Source organism: Dunckerocampus dactyliophorus, chromosome 18 (assembly GCF_027744805.1).
Source record: "Dunckerocampus dactyliophorus isolate RoL2022-P2 chromosome 18, RoL_Ddac_1.1, whole genome shotgun sequence".
Lineage (NCBI taxonomy): Eukaryota > Metazoa > Chordata > Actinopteri > Syngnathiformes > Syngnathidae > Dunckerocampus > Dunckerocampus dactyliophorus.
Window position 1 is genome coordinate 6,797,681 of NC_072836.1, and position 17,304 is coordinate 6,814,984.

The 17,304-nt window shown below is 39.6% G+C and overlaps 1 protein-coding gene across 1 annotated transcript; it reads left to right on the forward strand.

Annotated features, from left to right (window-relative positions):
* The first annotated feature begins 2,110 nt into the window (after positions 1–2,110).
* On the forward strand, positions 2,111–17,065 carry mafk (v-maf avian musculoaponeurotic fibrosarcoma oncogene homolog K). The gene is made up of 3 exons (XM_054759563.1): positions 2,111–2,339; positions 14,086–14,164; positions 14,244–17,065. The coding sequence occupies exons 2-3, from the start codon at positions 14,120–14,122 to the stop codon at positions 14,679–14,681; spliced, it is 483 nt and encodes a 160-aa protein (XP_054615538.1). The 5' UTR covers positions 2,111–2,339; positions 14,086–14,119; the 3' UTR covers positions 14,682–17,065.
* Positions 17,066–17,304: the final 239 nt, after the last annotated feature.

The following is a 17,304-nucleotide window of genomic DNA, read 5'->3' on the forward strand; positions in this document are numbered from 1 at the left end:
ATACAATAAAATAGCAATTCTATATGAATGATACCAGTACATAATAATAATTATTAGTACTATAAGTCTAAAATGATATATTTATAATACTGTAGATACATTTTTGTAGTGCATATTTTTATTTTGCTTCTTGTACTACAATACAACACAATAAATTAATAAATTAAATATACATGAATAAAAATATATAAATCAATTTAATATATTAATATATTAAAAATAATATAAATATAAAGATACCGCTATATGGTCATATTATATCATTACATATATAGATTTTTATTGCACATTTTTGTATTTTAATTTTATTTGTATTATTTATTTTATTTAAATAAAACAATGGTTACAAATATACACATCATGACCATGCAATAAAATAATAAAATTATTTAAAATTCAAATTAAGTCGAATTAGAATTTATTTTAAAAAAAATACAACAATAACTACAGATAAAGATAAAAGATTTTTATTGTGAATTTATTTTCTTTAATATAATACATAAGGAATACGGACACAGTAATGTTTAATATTATTATGACATCTTATAGCACACAATCTAATAGAAATTTGTTTGCAGTCAGTGACAATCAAATAATATCCTGATGTAGATGACCACAATGTATATCAGCGGACACCTGCTAGGTTTCCTCATGTGCTCTAATACCCAAGTGAGCGGGGAAAAGTAGTTGGTGAATTGCAGTTTTATGTAGATTTTGACTGGAAATATCATAAACCCCTCAAAACGGGAGAATGAGGTGCAATTTGGGGACTGGTGTTGAGCTCTAGCTCTGCACGGAAGCAGTACCCTTCAGCTACTTCCCACGTGATGGCCAAATGATGGCTGAAATTAAAGCAGGTTACTCATCTGATGATGTTTCTTAAAGAAATGCACTGCAGGCCAGATGCGAGGTTTCCAGTCAAGCAGCAGCTCCACCACATGCTAAACACAGAGGAAGAAGATCGTTTAGCTGTTGAGTCACTCACTATGAGGCCGACTTCAATCAGTAGCGAAGAGGCAACCAGGTGAAAGAGCTGGGCCTGGAGTGAGTCTTCTATACAGTATATGTACAAATACAAGTTATAGTACAGTGCAAGTTATAGCTAAATAGTTTGGATGTTGTATTAGAATGAATGCATTGTTGTTCAGGCATAAAGATGCTAATGTAGCGAGTGAGACTTATACAGGGGAAATGTTAGGACAATTTCAGGGGCCCCTGGCAAGGAGATTTTTTTTCATGGGGCCTAGAATTCCTGGCGGCGGCCCTGGCCTTATGATAACAACAGGTCCATAAAAATATGCTTTATTGGCCGAGTGTCTCTCCCTGTTCACCTTGCTTGAACTATGCAGCCTGCACCGTTTAGCAAGGGTTGGTGGGTCGATTCCGATATCGATAGTAGTGATACCAAGGGTAGCGTCATTAGTGGTTCGATGCTAGCGTGATGACGTCAGTGTTTATTTTCCCAAATATCTGTGTTTTTTTGGTTTGTTGTTCATATTGTCTTTCTTCTCGTTATGTATTGATCACAGATAAGCGTGTTGAAAAAAAATATGTTAGTTCAGTACAGTACAGTACTGTTTAGAGTACTGTATCTATCTAAACACAAACAAGAGAACATCATAAAAGGCTCAGCAGTTCCACGTTGTTTTTTTTTTATTATGACATTCAGCATTCCATTACCAAAAGGCCAGAAATAACCTGCCAGTGTAGCAGCTCCAATAAGAGAAATCCTGTGACTGCTGTGCTCTGCATACTTTCTTCAGGAATGGAATGCTTGCTGCTCCCAAGGCAGACACGAGACCCCCCCCCCCCCCCCCCACACACACACACACTTGTTACAGCACATTTTAACAATCCCAACAATTACTTAACTCATTTCTCCACCTTACTTAACGGATTAAGTTGTTTTAAAGCAAAGCTTTATATATATATATATATATATATATATTTATATATATATAAAAAGAACAACAAAAGCCTTCTATTTATGGCGCCCCCTCACCCCCCTCCCTTTCCCGCGCTGACGTCAGCACTAAGTTATTTTCATGAATGGAGGGGGCGGTCACGAGGACGCGGTGACGTCAGTGCTTGCGGAAGCTGGAGCGTGGAATGTTAGTAACATATTGTTGTTGTTTTGGACTTCATTTAGTAGCTCGCTGGCTCTCTCGCTCGGTCGCCCGTCTGACGGAGTACCAAGCGGGGTCGAGGCACCCTTAACCGGCTTCCCCTTTTTCAGGGTTAGGGTCCCACCTAACCGGACATATTTTACACTTTTTTTTCTTGTTGTTTTTGTTTTTCCACGCATTCCGATCCACGGAGTTTTAAGCACGTCCACAGAGGTAAGACTGTATTTTTTGTGTACTCAGAATATATTTGGACATTCCACTCTTGTTTGCTTTCTTTAGGTACATTTCAGGTCTGATTGTCGAAAAAAACTGACTTTCTTTCTTATTTTTACAAAAACAAGTCGACACGTGTTGGATTAAAAACAAGATGGCCAAAAAAAAGTTACTCGGGAAATCAAATTGATTCTACTTGGCTTCTAGTGAAAGGTTACTGGTATGTTTTTTAAAATATTATAAATCCAGTGAGTATGCAATCTACCATTTAAATAATGATACTTGTGTTTTGGCTTTACGACGTAGGAATGTGGATTTATGCAAGAAAATTACATACAAGTTGTAGTTTACATACAATGCTGTTGTTATAACTCCTGCTGCCTGGTGCTAGTGTACTCATTTTATAATGTACAGGTGGTATACATCTGCAGGTGTCGTATTTATTTTGTAAAATACAGTTCCCATTTACATCTGCATGTATTATTTGTGTGCTCAGTTATGTACACTGCTTAATAGTCTGGATCTTTTTGAGTACTTACTTTTGCAACCTGCTCCTTAGGCTTATTCCGTTCTATTCTAATGGAAAAGATGAACTGGATGAAACATGTTCACACCACTTGAACTGTTTTCATTCCAGTCCTCAGTGTGAGAGGGAAAAACAGGCTATTCTCATGCAGAAAAATCCCAAGCTGCCCCTTTGACATTGGAAACAACACGTGGTGTGCATTTTCGACATGTAGGACAAAGGGCACCATGAGAAGTCAAGACCACCGGGGCAGGCACAGAGAATGGAGTGTGTGTGTGTGGCGGGGGGGGGGGGGGGGGGATATATCCATAAACAATACTGGGGGGCAAAAGAACAAGTCTTATTTTCTCCTTCTTCATAGTCAACACCGATCTCTGTGGTTTCATGTCTAGGAGAGCACATAAGTGTTTGAGTCACCACTCGTTGCACTTGAAATGTCACAAACTTCCAATCTTTGTTCCGGGTGGGCGCATAGAATGTGGGAGTGGGTGCGCTCGTCTGTCATGAGGTGAACATATGGCTCCATTTCCACCCCCACCCTTCTTCTTTTTTTTACCCCACACCTTTTTTGGGTGGCAGGCTGAGTCACTTTTCCACTTGTATGGCGTGATGGTGATGAAGCGAAGAAGATCCAGACGCGGGATATATTTAAATTGACAGCGCTTATTTACTATTTTGTCTTGTTTGTAGAGCGGCGCAGAAGGCCGAAAGAGTACATGTGGTGGAGTGTTGTGAAAGTGACATAGCTGCGGTGAGCAATGTGATGACTCACTGGGATGTTTGTTCTCATGTGCACACTAGAGAGGGGGGGGCACATCTAGTTTTGATGATCTGCTTTGCATGCCTGTGATTAAATATCATGTACACAGCTAGTAATACATCAAAACAAGAAACCCACTGCGAGAGCTCTATCCAAAATCCTTCCTTTACGAAGATAATAAAGGTCATTAGAGGTATTCATTTCACAAATGTGTGCTACTGTGGTTGTAGTTTGTGGTGGTGTGTGAATGCTGAGACAAGCATTCATACTAATGCGATCATAAAAGTTCATTAAGTGGCCTAGAATTCAGAATTCCACCAGCGCGCCTCTAAAGTTGCATAAAACCTGCATGGCGTGAGACCGCGATCAGATTAAACTTGCATGTTTTGCTTCTTCTTTGGCTTTTCTGCAACGCTTATTTCAAAAGAAGTCTCAAGACGGGGCGTGAAGAGAAGATGAAGAGTATGCACAGGAAGTTAGCTAAGAAAGTAAGTTACTGCTGTTTTTTTTTAAATATTTCTACAGTGGTTAACTTCTTTTTGCACTTGTGTGACAGTTAAAAATGTGAACGAAATGACATGTGTGAAGTGCATGTGTGATGCAAATTACCTTTGCATTTAGCTTTCGTGGGTAAATGTACGACGTTTATTGTGTTTATGTCTTCACCAGAGGAGCAACTCTGCACTTTTTGGTGACACGTAATCCCAAATTAATCTCAATAAGTGTCAGAAGCAGAATATACACAGGAAGAATGTTATGTTGCTTGTTGTCAAAGTTAGGTAGATTGTTTTGTTGTTGTTTTTTTTTTTTTTTACAATGGTTAACTTCTTTTTACACTTTTACACTTACACCGAGGAAGTAGTACTTGTTTTCAAAAACATCAAGGAACTGGACAATAACTCCACAAGAACAGAGATTATGCCAAATTCAACAACATTAAGAAACTCATTTAATTTACTGAGTATCAACAATAAGCTATTGCTCAATTATTACTAAACTGTGTGATTCAGTCAACGTTTTTACTCCAATATTTAAATAATTATCAATGTTTTTGATTGACATGTCTTATCTAATGTCTCATTTATTCTAACTCATTTCTATTTATTTTTCGACTTAAATCACTTTAATTCAATTTTAATCTTATTTTATCCTTATTTTTCAATTTTTATTTCTTCCTTTTCCTTGACACTGCACAAGGATTGTGCCATTATAGGACACTATCATTATTTTAAGTCTTTTTAACACTTTCCTTTTTTTCACACAGGAAGTGAACAAAATGGAAATGATCAAAGCTAAGTGAAATATCTGTAAAAGATATGGTGTTAATGAATGATCACTAATAGACACGGAGAAGGGGTAAGATTAAATAAGCTCCGCTTCTTCCTACTCCGTTTCGGACGTGTTGAATTGTGCAAATGTAGCCATGTGACGTTCCTTAATGTCACTAGTTAAGCATGTCTTAAATAAATAAGGCATGTCTGTAACACAACGTTCCCCCTTTCGTGATTAAAGACTTGAGTGTTAATATTGACGCATGGTTAGCTTCTTTTTACACCTTTGGGACCCATGGTTGTGTTGGACTTTCGAGGATGTACAAACCAGCTTTATAGTCCTGAATGCAGTTACTTTTTGCCGTTGTGACCCAGTTCTAAAGGAATTGTGCTGCTAAATCAGGTGGGAAGCTATTACAAACATGTCTCTGTGTGATTTAGTGCAGTTGCACACCAATACCATTGTTGTCTTTGTAAAGGTAAGCTCTCATTAGGTTGTGCATCCTGCTGGCTGGGCCTCATTGTGCTCAGAGGCGTGGCTCGCTCACAGTTTATTTATTTTGTGGGATGTTTTTGGGAATTCCTTGTCCGGCAGCTTGCTGATGCAAAATTTTTGTCGCAACTTCCTGATTCCACAGTGACTGCAAGCTGGCAGCAAATGCAAACGTCTAGAATGCCTGAGCTGGTTGTTTTGGGCCGCAAATAGAATAACTCAGTTTTGATGTGTTCATGCAACAATGTGTGATATTATTGTGCGTTAGAGAATGGGTAATATGAGATAATGTGTGCTTTTGTCTCCTATTATTCTCATACAGTTTCCATGTTGGCTCTTTCTTCCCAGCCGTTCTGCATTCTTGAAATTGTCTTTGGACTACAGCGAGTCCTCCTCCCTTTCCGCACCAAAAAACCTGTGGTGGTCATGCCAACTGTTCCTAAGGGTAGTTTTCCTTCCTCCTCGTGAAACAACGGGATTTTCCAGGAAACGTCAGCTCGGGAGGGTGTGATTCCCTGCCTGCCGCTTGTCGCTTTTACCAGTAAACAGCGTGACTCACCGCTCGGCTATGCGCGCCGTTTCCTTCATATCGGATCCCACCAAATGTGCTGCGCTGGGGGAAAGAGCAGAGTACGTGCAGGGTGTACCGGAGGGATCTGGATGAGACGCCCTGGGGAGAAAAAAATGCAAGGAAAGCGACGCGAGTTCGAAGATTATCTAGCCAGGCTGCCCTTTGAATTAGCAAACAGAAAGAAAAAGGAATCAACAAGGCCCGGTCTCTGCTGTGGTGTTTATTTTCTAAGTGGTTACCTACTGCAGCCTTGAACTTGACCAGAGGCCTGCAAAAACATCAACATGTGGCATCAATGAACACAAGCTGCAAGTGTTTTATCATAGCTGTGTGGTCAAACACAGGACTGAAGTCAAAAGTCTTGTTTTGTCCTCAATCAACTGACAGCCTCTTGAATGCTCAACACGTGCAGTTCCAAACTTGACCCAAAATTTAGGAAGAAAAACTTCAAATCAGAACTCATTTTAAGCCACGAGAGCTCAGTTCAACAAGCATCAAAAGATTGTGCTTTTTGTTTGGGTTTTTAGGGGACAATCATTTAAAAAAATGGGTGTATATGGGTGTTAGAGAAGAATGTGATAAGAGAAGATGAAACGCATACCCAGGAAGTTACCAGACTAGCACTAGCAAGTGTTCCTACCTTTTTAGGGTGGTTCACTTCTTTTTACACTTGTATGACAGTGTGTCTGGCACACCTGCGATGCAGACATTAAAGTTGGGATCCCAGGAAAACACACACACTAAGCATCATGTCTGATGTCACCCCTTCTGTGCTACTGTTGGGACCTGCCCTTTTTGGCATGGCCAAGTCCACCCAGATTCAGCTGTGAAATAATGCTGAGAGTCAGAAGTAAGGTTTACAATGTAATATTAAATGGAGTAGATACAAACAATTGCTGGAGGGAATGGTCAGCCCCTGACCGCAAGGTCCAAGCGGTCTCAAAAGTCAAACTGAGCTCCTCTTCCTCATATGCCTACTGTGGAGGCGGTCCCAATGATCAGAAAACTTCCCGTTAAGTGTTTGTTGGTGTATTGGTGTTATCTGGTTTCAAACAATCTGTGTCGTGTGTCTTTGTTCCAAGTGAAAGGTCTTCTCTGCTGTAGATAAGCACATACATGTTGCATAACCCTCCAGGACAGTGGAAATAATTCCATTCTGAAGACTACTCATAGCAACCAAGATACATATTTGTATGGAACAATAATCCCTCCTTTATTGCGGTTAATTGGTTCCAGACATTAATTAGTGAATTTCTCCAAAGTAGGATTCCTCATTTATAAATGGAAAACATCATAGTTAGATCATAGAAAACCTGTTTAGGACCTTCTAAATATGATTTTAACATTATTAGAGCCCTCTAGACATGAACTGACACCCCTAGTCACCTTTGTGTGTTCCTTAGGGGAGTGGAATGGAGTGGGGTGGTGTGGTGGGCGGACAGGAAGTGATGCCGGGGGTTCAGAGTTGAGATTTAGCTTGGCGTGGGTTACTTCCGCAACCATAGCCCGTGTTTTTATTAGGGATTATTTTGACTGTTGTGCTAGAATATGATTTTTTTGTGTATTAATAATAGGCTGTGTTCAACCATGAAACAGACTGATTTCATTAATTAGAATATTTTTTTTAAACCGTGATAGAGGGAAGCAGCGAAATTCGAAAAGTGGCAAGGGACGGCTGTATGTGTAATTTGCTATGTTATGTTGCATTAACCAGTGTTATAGTCCTCAATTTAGTTTTGTCTTTGGCATTTTGTTTCATTTCTGTTCCATCAGTTTGTCAATCCAAGAACCTCTTTGAAACGAGATGCAGTGAATCAGCATCAGAATCATAACAACGATCAGTCAAGTGGCGTGGCTCCATTTGAGATCTCACAGCTTTGAAGCATCTTATTTGTTTTTGTGCACGTTGTTAGGATGGGAATATTTTCCCAAACTGTTCCGGACGTTCTTATCTACAACAGAGCGATAAAACAATTACAAGACCTTTGACTTGGAACAAAATGAACCCTGTTCTTTTTAATTAATTACACACACACGCACACAGTTTTATCATGAGCCATCCCTTCTGTTGTCTGGCTGAGATGTTCAGTGCTAAGAATTGGTTGAAACCAGATCAGAGCAGTGCACCAACACACAGTTAACTGGAAGTTTCCTGATCAACGGGACCGCCTTCTCAGCAGGCAGATTAGATCACTGGGACCCCACTGAGACGTGGCGAGTGGGCTGACTGATTCTCTCCAGTGCTGGCATTGCAGTTGCTTGTATCTACTCCTAATATTAAATTGTAAACATTACTCAAGACTCTTAGCATTATTTCACAGCTGGTAGAACAAATAAATCTGGGCGGACTTTGCCCTGCTTAAAGGGCCGGTCCAAACAACGTTCAGTCCTGTCGAGCCTGTTTTTGTCCCGTGAAAACATCTGAAAATTGTCCTGACATGGCCAAACATAGTCTTGAAAGAGTTCGTTTTCAAAGTAACGTGTCCACCCAAAACGTACCAAAACATTCTCTTATTCTGCTCTCCACATCAATCAGTGTTTATTTCACCGAGTAATTTGCTCTTTTCTGCTTTTTATCTTGTGGCAGTGAATCATTCCTTGCATTGTATCATTACGATGACAATTGTTGGCTTGGAAATGAGGGGATTTCTGAGGTTTGACACTTAAAGGGAGGATTACAAAGCAGTGGGACATCTGAGGTTGAACACTGTCCAATTTGTCTAACTTTAAGGACAAATGCCAAATCTGTGATCTTACTGATTATCATTTTTATGAACATACATGTGTAAAAAAAAAAAAATCATCCAAAAATATAATAACAATAAAACACTCACTTACACTTACCTAAGTACGTAAGCGTAAAATGAAGATGGCCACCATCCAGAAACATAAAAACAATAAAGCAGTCTTACCTTTTAAGGACAAAGGCAAAATCTGCAATTTGTGTTTCCGGTGCGGCTGGAATATGTTTCTGTTTGACGTTCTAACCTGACATGCAAGTGTAAAAATAAGTTAACCACCATCCAAAAACATAAAAACAATAAACACTCAGTCTTAACTTTAATGAGGATGACGAAATTTGTAACTTGTGTCGCAGGTGCGCTGTTGGCATGTAACTTTTTGATATGTAATACCTGACATACAAATGTAAAAAGAAGTTAACCACCATCCAGAAATATAAAAACGATAAAACACGCAGTCTTAATATTGAAGATGAAATATGCAATTTGTGTCACAGGTGCGCCTCGAGTATCTAACTTTTTTACATTCTTACCTGAAAAACTAGTAGAAATGTAAAAAGAAGTTAAACACTATCCAAACACATAAAAACACTAAAACATTCACTTACCCATACCTGACATACTAATGGAAAAAGAAGTTAACCACCTCCAAAAACATAAATGCAATCAAAAAAAGTCTGTGCCTTTCAAAAACGTAACTCCAATAAAAAGGTCCATCTTTAACAACAGTGGCAAAATCTGCTATTTGTGTTGCAGGTGCACCTTAAGTTGTATTTTTTTTTACATTCTTACCCAATATACAAGTGTAAAAATAAGTTAACCCCCCTCCATAAACATAAAAACAACAAAACACTCTTCATTTTAATAATGAAGGCGAAATCTGCCATTTGTGTCGAAGGGGCACCTTGACTATCTAACTTTTTTACATTCTTACCCTACATACAAGTGTAAAAAAAGTTAACCACTATCCAAAAACACAAAACAATAAAACACTCACTCATACCTGACATACAAGTATAAAAAAAAGTTAACCACTATCCAAAAACACAAAACAATAAAACACTCACTCATACCTGACATACAAGTGTAAAAAGAAGCAGACCACCATTCAAAACAATAAAAAAATCTGTCTTAACTTTAATGACAAAGGTAAAATTTGCAAATCTGTGTCAGAGGTGCACTTAGGGTATCTTACTTTTTGACATTCTAACCTGACATACAAGTGTAAAAAGAAGTTAACCACTGCTAAATGCTAAAACAACAAAACACGTGTCAATCCTTTGATGCGCTGCTGTTTTGTTTTCAAGGCACATTTTCCCGCCTGACGTTTAGTTCAAATTTGTGCAACTGCATGTCGTAATGTGTTGGACCCGAGCTCCTCGCGTGTGCTCACAGGCGCCGCTTGATTTGTTTGGGCACGTGAACGATGCGAGACACCTCGGAATTCCAGACATTTTGTACACTTTGCATCTGTTGTTTAACAAGTGAGAAGCATCTCCGCCCCTCCTCCTCCTCCTTCTTCTTGTGTGCGAGTGCATGGCGGGACATATTGAACATGGTGAACATTTGCATGAGAGGCTGTGCACACATGTGTGTTCACTCAGGAATGTGGTTTTGTTCTCTTTTCTGAGCCCGCCATCTGTGGCATTGTTTTTTTGGAGGTATTTTCCCAGACTCCCTTTTTGCGTACTGTCTTGAAAAGAAAGTTAAGTTGTTGTTCTTGATTGCGGGTGTGGAGGAAAAAAAAAATTGCATTTGTACGAGCGCCTGCATTATATCACAGGGGAAACGTCAGCGTCTTGATCAGGAAAACCTTAGAAAAACACATGCACATGCCTGAAGAATTTGAGGAAAACAAGCCGGCCTCTTTGGCCCCTTGCATGAAAAGGAGGGGGGGCCCCCAAGCCATCATGTACCACTTTTCCATAATGTGTGCAAGGAATATACCCAGGGACCCCCACGCTGACGCAATGCCTCTTAAAAGGAGACATTCTAGGCCTACTTGCACACAAGGTATGCCACAGATTCATGTATTTATTTTGGTTCTGCAGCTGTTTGCTGTGCAGAATCATCAGGGGCGGGGGAGGACTTGACTTTAATCATTTGTTTGTGCAACTTTCCAAGTCTGGAAACTTTAATGTCCATCTGCAGTCACGTGAAAAAAGGAGTACACCCCTTGGTATTAGAATTTTATCACATGACTGTATATTATACCACTTGTAGCACCCCCTGTGGGTTGTAGTTAAAATGTGTAATACAGTTGTCAAATTTCACTGCTTCGTTCTATCACAGGTTTTTCATACATATATTAATCAATAAATTATGCTGTTTTGTGGTTGAATACGGCCTATTATCAGTCAAAAAACATGCATATTTTAACACATTTTTACGTATTTTCGGCCTAAATTAAACATTTAAGCATAAAAATGGCTAAATGAACTAAACTACAAATATAAGGTATTCAGAAAACTCATTCAAAGACATGATGGATGCTCTGTAGTATCGGATTGATGCTATGTAGTCTTACACTGGTCACTAGGTGTCAATAATGTTACTGTAATGTTAGGTGAGGTGAATTGAGGTGAATTGATTGCAGATACAACAGGCTTTCATTGCAGGTTTGAATTATCTGACAACAGGCACAATAATAACAACATCACAATAATAACAATAACAACACGGGCTACTGTTGCACTGAAACTCAACTCTGAACCCCCAACTTTCAGTCCTCCACACATTTATTGCAACACACACAAGCACAAGTATTATTTATGTTTTAAAGGCTTATTTTCACAAAGTATGTCTACTATATTGGGTAATACGAGTGTAAAGGTGACTATAGGGTTGTTAGTTCATGTGTAAAGGGCTCTAATAATGTTAAAAAACATATTTAGAAGGCCATAAATAGTGTTTCTATGCTCGAACTACAAAAATATTTGATTCATAAATAAGGACTCCTACTTTGCATCACGGCCGGGTCTGTATACACCCCCAACCCCCAAAAGAAAAACAACTAATAATCGTATGAGAATAAAGCCATATATTTATGTTAAAGTGTAGATAGTTAGTTAGTTGAAGTTATGATAAAGAAAGTGATCTTATGAGAATAAAGTTGTGTACTGTATATTTAAAAAAAAAAAAAATTTACTTGCAAAAATATCACAATATATAACTGTTCTAATTATTTATGCATATTTATACATATTTTTTCCCTAACCAATCTTGCTGAAATTGTACAGACATGCTTGTCACTACCATAAAGGTGTGTACCAACTTTCATGTTGATTTGGCTAAACACTCTAAAGTTACAGTGGGCGTTTTGTGCCGTGGAATATATACTAGCATACATGTAATACAGATATCCTGAAAGTTTTTTAAACCGTTAGACCACTGGTCAATGACTTGTGCGCAATTACAGTAGTTGCCGGGTCCCACATGTGCCACTGCAAAGACGCTTTGCTTGATGGCGGTCATGTTTTACAACCAATATTGCTCAAATTTTACACACGTGTGCTTGTCAGTCCCCTAAAGGTATGTACTAAATTTGGGAGCGATCCGACTAAACGGCCTGTGTTTAGTAGCGTGTGTTGAGCTGTGTGAGAAATTTCAAGTCCATCTGATTTATGGGGTTTAATAACAGTGCAGCCACGTGGTGCATTTTTTTAAAAGAAAAATAATAGCACAGGTGACACAGTAGGGGAGCATGTTTTGACAAAATGTCACCCTTATGTGTGCAGCATTCCAGGAGTCATTTTGACACACGACTTCCTGTCAACCGTACCATTGAATTATAGGATTTAACAAATAAAAATTAACAGAATGTGTCAGCAACTTCAAATCAGGGACGTTAAAAACAACCCTGATATAAAAAAGGACTACAGAGAAAATTAGTCGCCTTCCCGGGGTGTCACTTATCGCTTACTTAAATTGTCAACTTGGCAGAAATGGGTGTCAGCGCGGCGGACTAAATTTATCCGTCAGAGTTAAATAAGGGCATGGAGCGGCTCAGGAAAGCCCAGCGTAAGAGGATCCAAGGGTGCTGATAGCGTACATTGTCTGACTGTAAAAATACATCAGTGACTACAAGGGAAACTATTCCTCCGTCATGCTCCACGGCCGGGAATTTTCCACACGCTGCCCCTGGTAAAGTTCAACATAACTGTAAATGTTATTTGCTGATGTGACAGTAATGTATGGCAGGTTGGCATATACTGTACAGATTCAGAGGACCCCCTCGCCTTCTAAAAAAAAAAAAAAAAAGGAAAAAAAAGGGCAGGCTACTCTTGTTTGTACTCAGCATGAGCTCTTGCCTCTGCGGTTATGAATGAGCCTTGTTTACCCATTCGCTGACCATGTGACTCACACTCCCACGCCCATTCGCAGGGGCGTCGCCATGGCAGCCGCTGAGTATGGAACACAGCACTTGTGAAGGTCCCGAAATGGAGCCTCTCCTCTTTCTCTCTCTTTTTGGCCATGGGAAGCGTCTCCGTGACCAGGAGGGCTTTTCTAAAAAGAGTAGAAGGCTTGAGTGAGAGGATTCTTGTTCTAGTTCACTACTTTGTTGAGGTTGTGCACAATTAAACCCACGGTGCCCTCTGCTGGTACAAAGCTGCACGTTGACACACGGCAACGGCAGTTGCACCCCCAATTCGGTACTATCCATCTATTTTCTGTGCCGCTTATCCTCATTACGGACTACTTTTACAAATTTAAACAGCTGGGGCATTTATTCAAAAATAAGAAAAAATTTTTTAGTCAAAATTACATTATTTAACAGAAAATAGCTTCCTCGTGTGTCACTACTGCGAATTTCCTCACTGTGGAGCAGAAATAACGGAGTATCTTCACCTGTGGCAAATGTTAGTTGATATTGTGGCTTATAAATTGTACAAATCCAGCTGGTTGCTGTCAAAACGATGGGCAGTTCTACCAGTTGATTACGGATTTATCATACAAATGAACTGAATGCATCCAATCTTTCAGTTACTCAGTTAAAGTATAAAACAGAAATTCTTGGTAATATATTGATCATAAATAAAATGTGTATGCTCTGACCTTTGCATGATGCTTAAGAAAATCATATATCTATCGTACCGAATATTGAATTACTGCTTGTTTTTATTTTCCAAAAATGTCAGGGTATACAGTAGTTGATTAAATGACTGAATATGAGAATATGACTGATGACACCTTCCTATTTTGCCATCCAAAATAAATATAATAATGTACAAGATATTATTTTATTTGTATTATTTATTAATAATAATAAATAAAGCTGTTTTAAGTAATAGTTTTCTATTATTTTGGGGTGCAAAATCCTACTTAATTCTTCAGCTGGTCTTTGACAAAGTACTGTAACATGTGCTCCTATTGTCCGTCCCCAGTGTGTCTGCTGTGAGAGTGTGTCCAGTTGTCTGCATGCAGGGAATGACGACTCCTTTCAAGACGACCAAAGCTTTAAAGGTAAGCCCCCCCCCCCCAGATGAGACGCCATCTCCGCATCAATCTCAGACGCACTCACGCTGGGTTGGTTTGGTTCCAGGTCAAGAAGGAGGCGGGCGAGAATGCCCCGGCCCTCAGCGACGACGAGCTGGTGGCCATGTCCGTGCGGGAGCTCAACCAGCACCTGCGCGGGCTGACCAAGGAGGACGTGGTGCGGCTGAAGCAGCGGCGGCGGACGCTCAAGAACCGAGGCTACGCCGCCAGCTGCCGCATCAAGCGCGTCACCCAGAAGGAGGAGCTGGAGCGGCAGAAGACGGAGCTGCAGCAGGAGGTGGACAAGCTGGCCCGGGAGAACGCCAGCATGAGGCTGGAGCTGGACGCCCTGCGGGCCAAGTACGAGGCACTGCAGTGCTTTGCCAGGACTGTGACCCGCGGGCCCCTGTCGCCGGGCAAAGTGGCCACCACTAGCGTCATCACCATCGTCAAGTCGGCCAACCACAACAACTCTGGCCACGCCCCCTTCTCTGCCCCGTCCTAGTGTTGACTGGACTGAGCTGTCCTGAACCCTCATCCTGCACTGGGGGGAAGCTCAGTAGTAAGACTGGAGGATGATGGAATGACAAGCGCCATGTGATGTTATGCTGCATTCACACACCGCCTCCTCCTTATTCTGTTGCCCCTTTTACACAGAGATCCGGCAATATGGCCATCAAAGTGGGTCCACCTCGCCCATGTTCATTTATATGACAAAGGTGTCCACATACAAGACATCCATCCAGTATCGGGACGGCTTTGGGGCCTTGTCCCCGCAGTTTACACGACGGCACAACATTCCCGACTTTTTATCGACTGTGTAAGAGGGGCCTTTTACAAAGTCTGGCCCCTGAACACCAAACTGAAGAAGAAAGCAGCACTCACCAGACACAGCTTGGATACTTAAAAATCTACTTTCTTAGAATTTCCAAGCACACCTTGTCCTTTTGCCAGCCTTTAAACTGTGTTGCCTTAACGCATCCTTGGATTAGCAATACCAGATATTTGTTCAGGTTGAGTCCGTCCTGTCACACAGTGGATTAGGTTCTGAGGAGGTTTTGCTGGAGTACATGGAGATAGTTTAGCAAATAGGTATTTCAATACCACCTCTTTGAGCACTTACTGTAGGAGAAAACTGTCAAGTCGCAGTATAAAACAGAAAGCAACAGTTCTGAGTGCTACCCACATGTATTCAGAAGCTAACAGATGCTCTTCCAATTAAGTAAGCCATGTCCTGTTACAACAGCACTTACTGTGTGTGATTGCTTTCATGTGAATGCCACTGGAAAAAAATGACTTTACTCTTGTACAAATACATAACATAATATGACAATGTTCTCATCCTAAAATGAACAACTTTCTCACGTTTTTTCTTAATTTTCATAATATTGCAACCTCCTTCATCAGTAACGGCTTTTTTTTGGTTAAATTAGGACATTATTTTTGCACAATTTCGATTTTTTTAAAGTAATGAAATTACAAAATTGCATCAAATAGCTATGGAAAAATCTTGACTTTTACTGAAAGATTCCTCTTCTTGGAAAATCACGACTTTCTTGAAAAATGTCAATGTTATTCTTGTAAGAAAATGATTTTTAAAAAATCACTTTATGACTATTATCGTAATGTTGCAATTAAAAAAAAATACATAATGTCGTCTTATCCCAACATCGTTCTTGTTATATGATCTTTACGTAAAGTTATAACTTTATTCTCTAAATGTGAAGATTATGCCTTTTTTTTGGTAAAATTTGGATGTTTCCCATGAAATTCCAAACTTATTCTTACAGTATTACTACATCTTTTGCTTAAAATTAAAAAACTATTTTTAAAATTACAACTTTATTCTTGTAAAATGACATTTCCTCCATTCTCATATTACATTTTTCATCACATTTCAGCTTAACTCTTGTAAGAATAGAATTTTTTTTGTATAATTACAAGTGCTTTTTATTGTCCAAATAATTTTTAAAGTCAAAATAATAAAATGTGCCATATTTGAGCCATTTAATTTTTTTTTTGTGGTCAGTCCCAGCATTTATTGGTTCCAAAATATTGGACTGTTGTCGGAAACAAACAAAAAAGCTTAAGTAGAGAACAGTAATGATGTCACAGCATTGACCAAGCATTCGCCGACTGTCATCCACTCGGGGGCATATGTGCAGTGTATGTAGGGATTGCAATGATATGCTGTGAAGTAGTTATTTTTCCAATGGCATTTACATCTTTCAGCATTCTCACGCTATTTTCTGAGGACATTGCAGTTTTCCCGTCATTTAAATACCACTCTTTGGAAGGTAATCCATATTGGATAAAGTTATAAACAACATAAAATAATAACAGCTCTTTGCAAGTGAAATACTTCCTGTACTTATTAGAGACTTCAGGCTCACCCCTTTTAGCTGTGGTCACTCGCCTCCGTCCAGAGAAAATAAAGACGTCATTCCTACTGCGGGGTCAGGCCAAGTGCTGCTGCTGCTGGTGACTCACACACAGTGACTTTTCTTGTTAATTTAATTTTATTTTTGGCTTTGCTTTTGACACACTCTTGTGCACGAGGACTCCTGATGCTTGCCTCTAAGTGGGAGGAGGAGAAAAACCCCCATCAAATTTGGTGTCATGGCAACCCGATGCTGTAAACACCCATGCTCTTACAACTCAAGCCATTCTTAAGAAAGGACAAAAAATGTTTATCAGGATCTTCTCTTGGTCTAGAGGATATGACTGTTGTCCCCCCGATAAAGAAAAATCTACACCGGGGGGACTTTGCTGCTGTACAACCTGCTGTGACCTTCCAGCAGGGGCATTGCTGTGTCCTTACTCTCATTTTGTATGTTCCTTCTTCCATAGGTTTTATAAGCATCATACATTATATAAATATATATATATGACATATTTTTCTATATTTATGTTACTATCTTGGGAGTGGTGTGTTTATGCAACCTTTACGTTATTGATGCTGACGTATCGACATTTACAATGAGAAAAACTATTCTCATGACTTTGTGAGTATTTATAGGCCACGGATAGTTTGCTCTCAGCACAGTTGTTTTTTTTATTTTTATTTTTAGTCAGCACGACTGAGATTCATTGTGACGGTTCACTTTTTGGTTCAAAAGTGCAAAAAA

What these genes read in the sequence shown, in the direction of transcription:
- mafk (XM_054759563.1), top strand. Translation starts at nt 14,120, where the DNA reads ATGCAGGGAATGACGACTCCTTTCAAGACGACCAAAGCTTTAAAG. An exon ending in AGACGACCAAAGCTTTAAAG is followed by an intron (nt 14,165 to 14,243) that starts GTAAGCCCCCCC and finishes GTTTGGTTCCAG; the next exon opens with GTCAAGAAGGAGGCGGGCGA.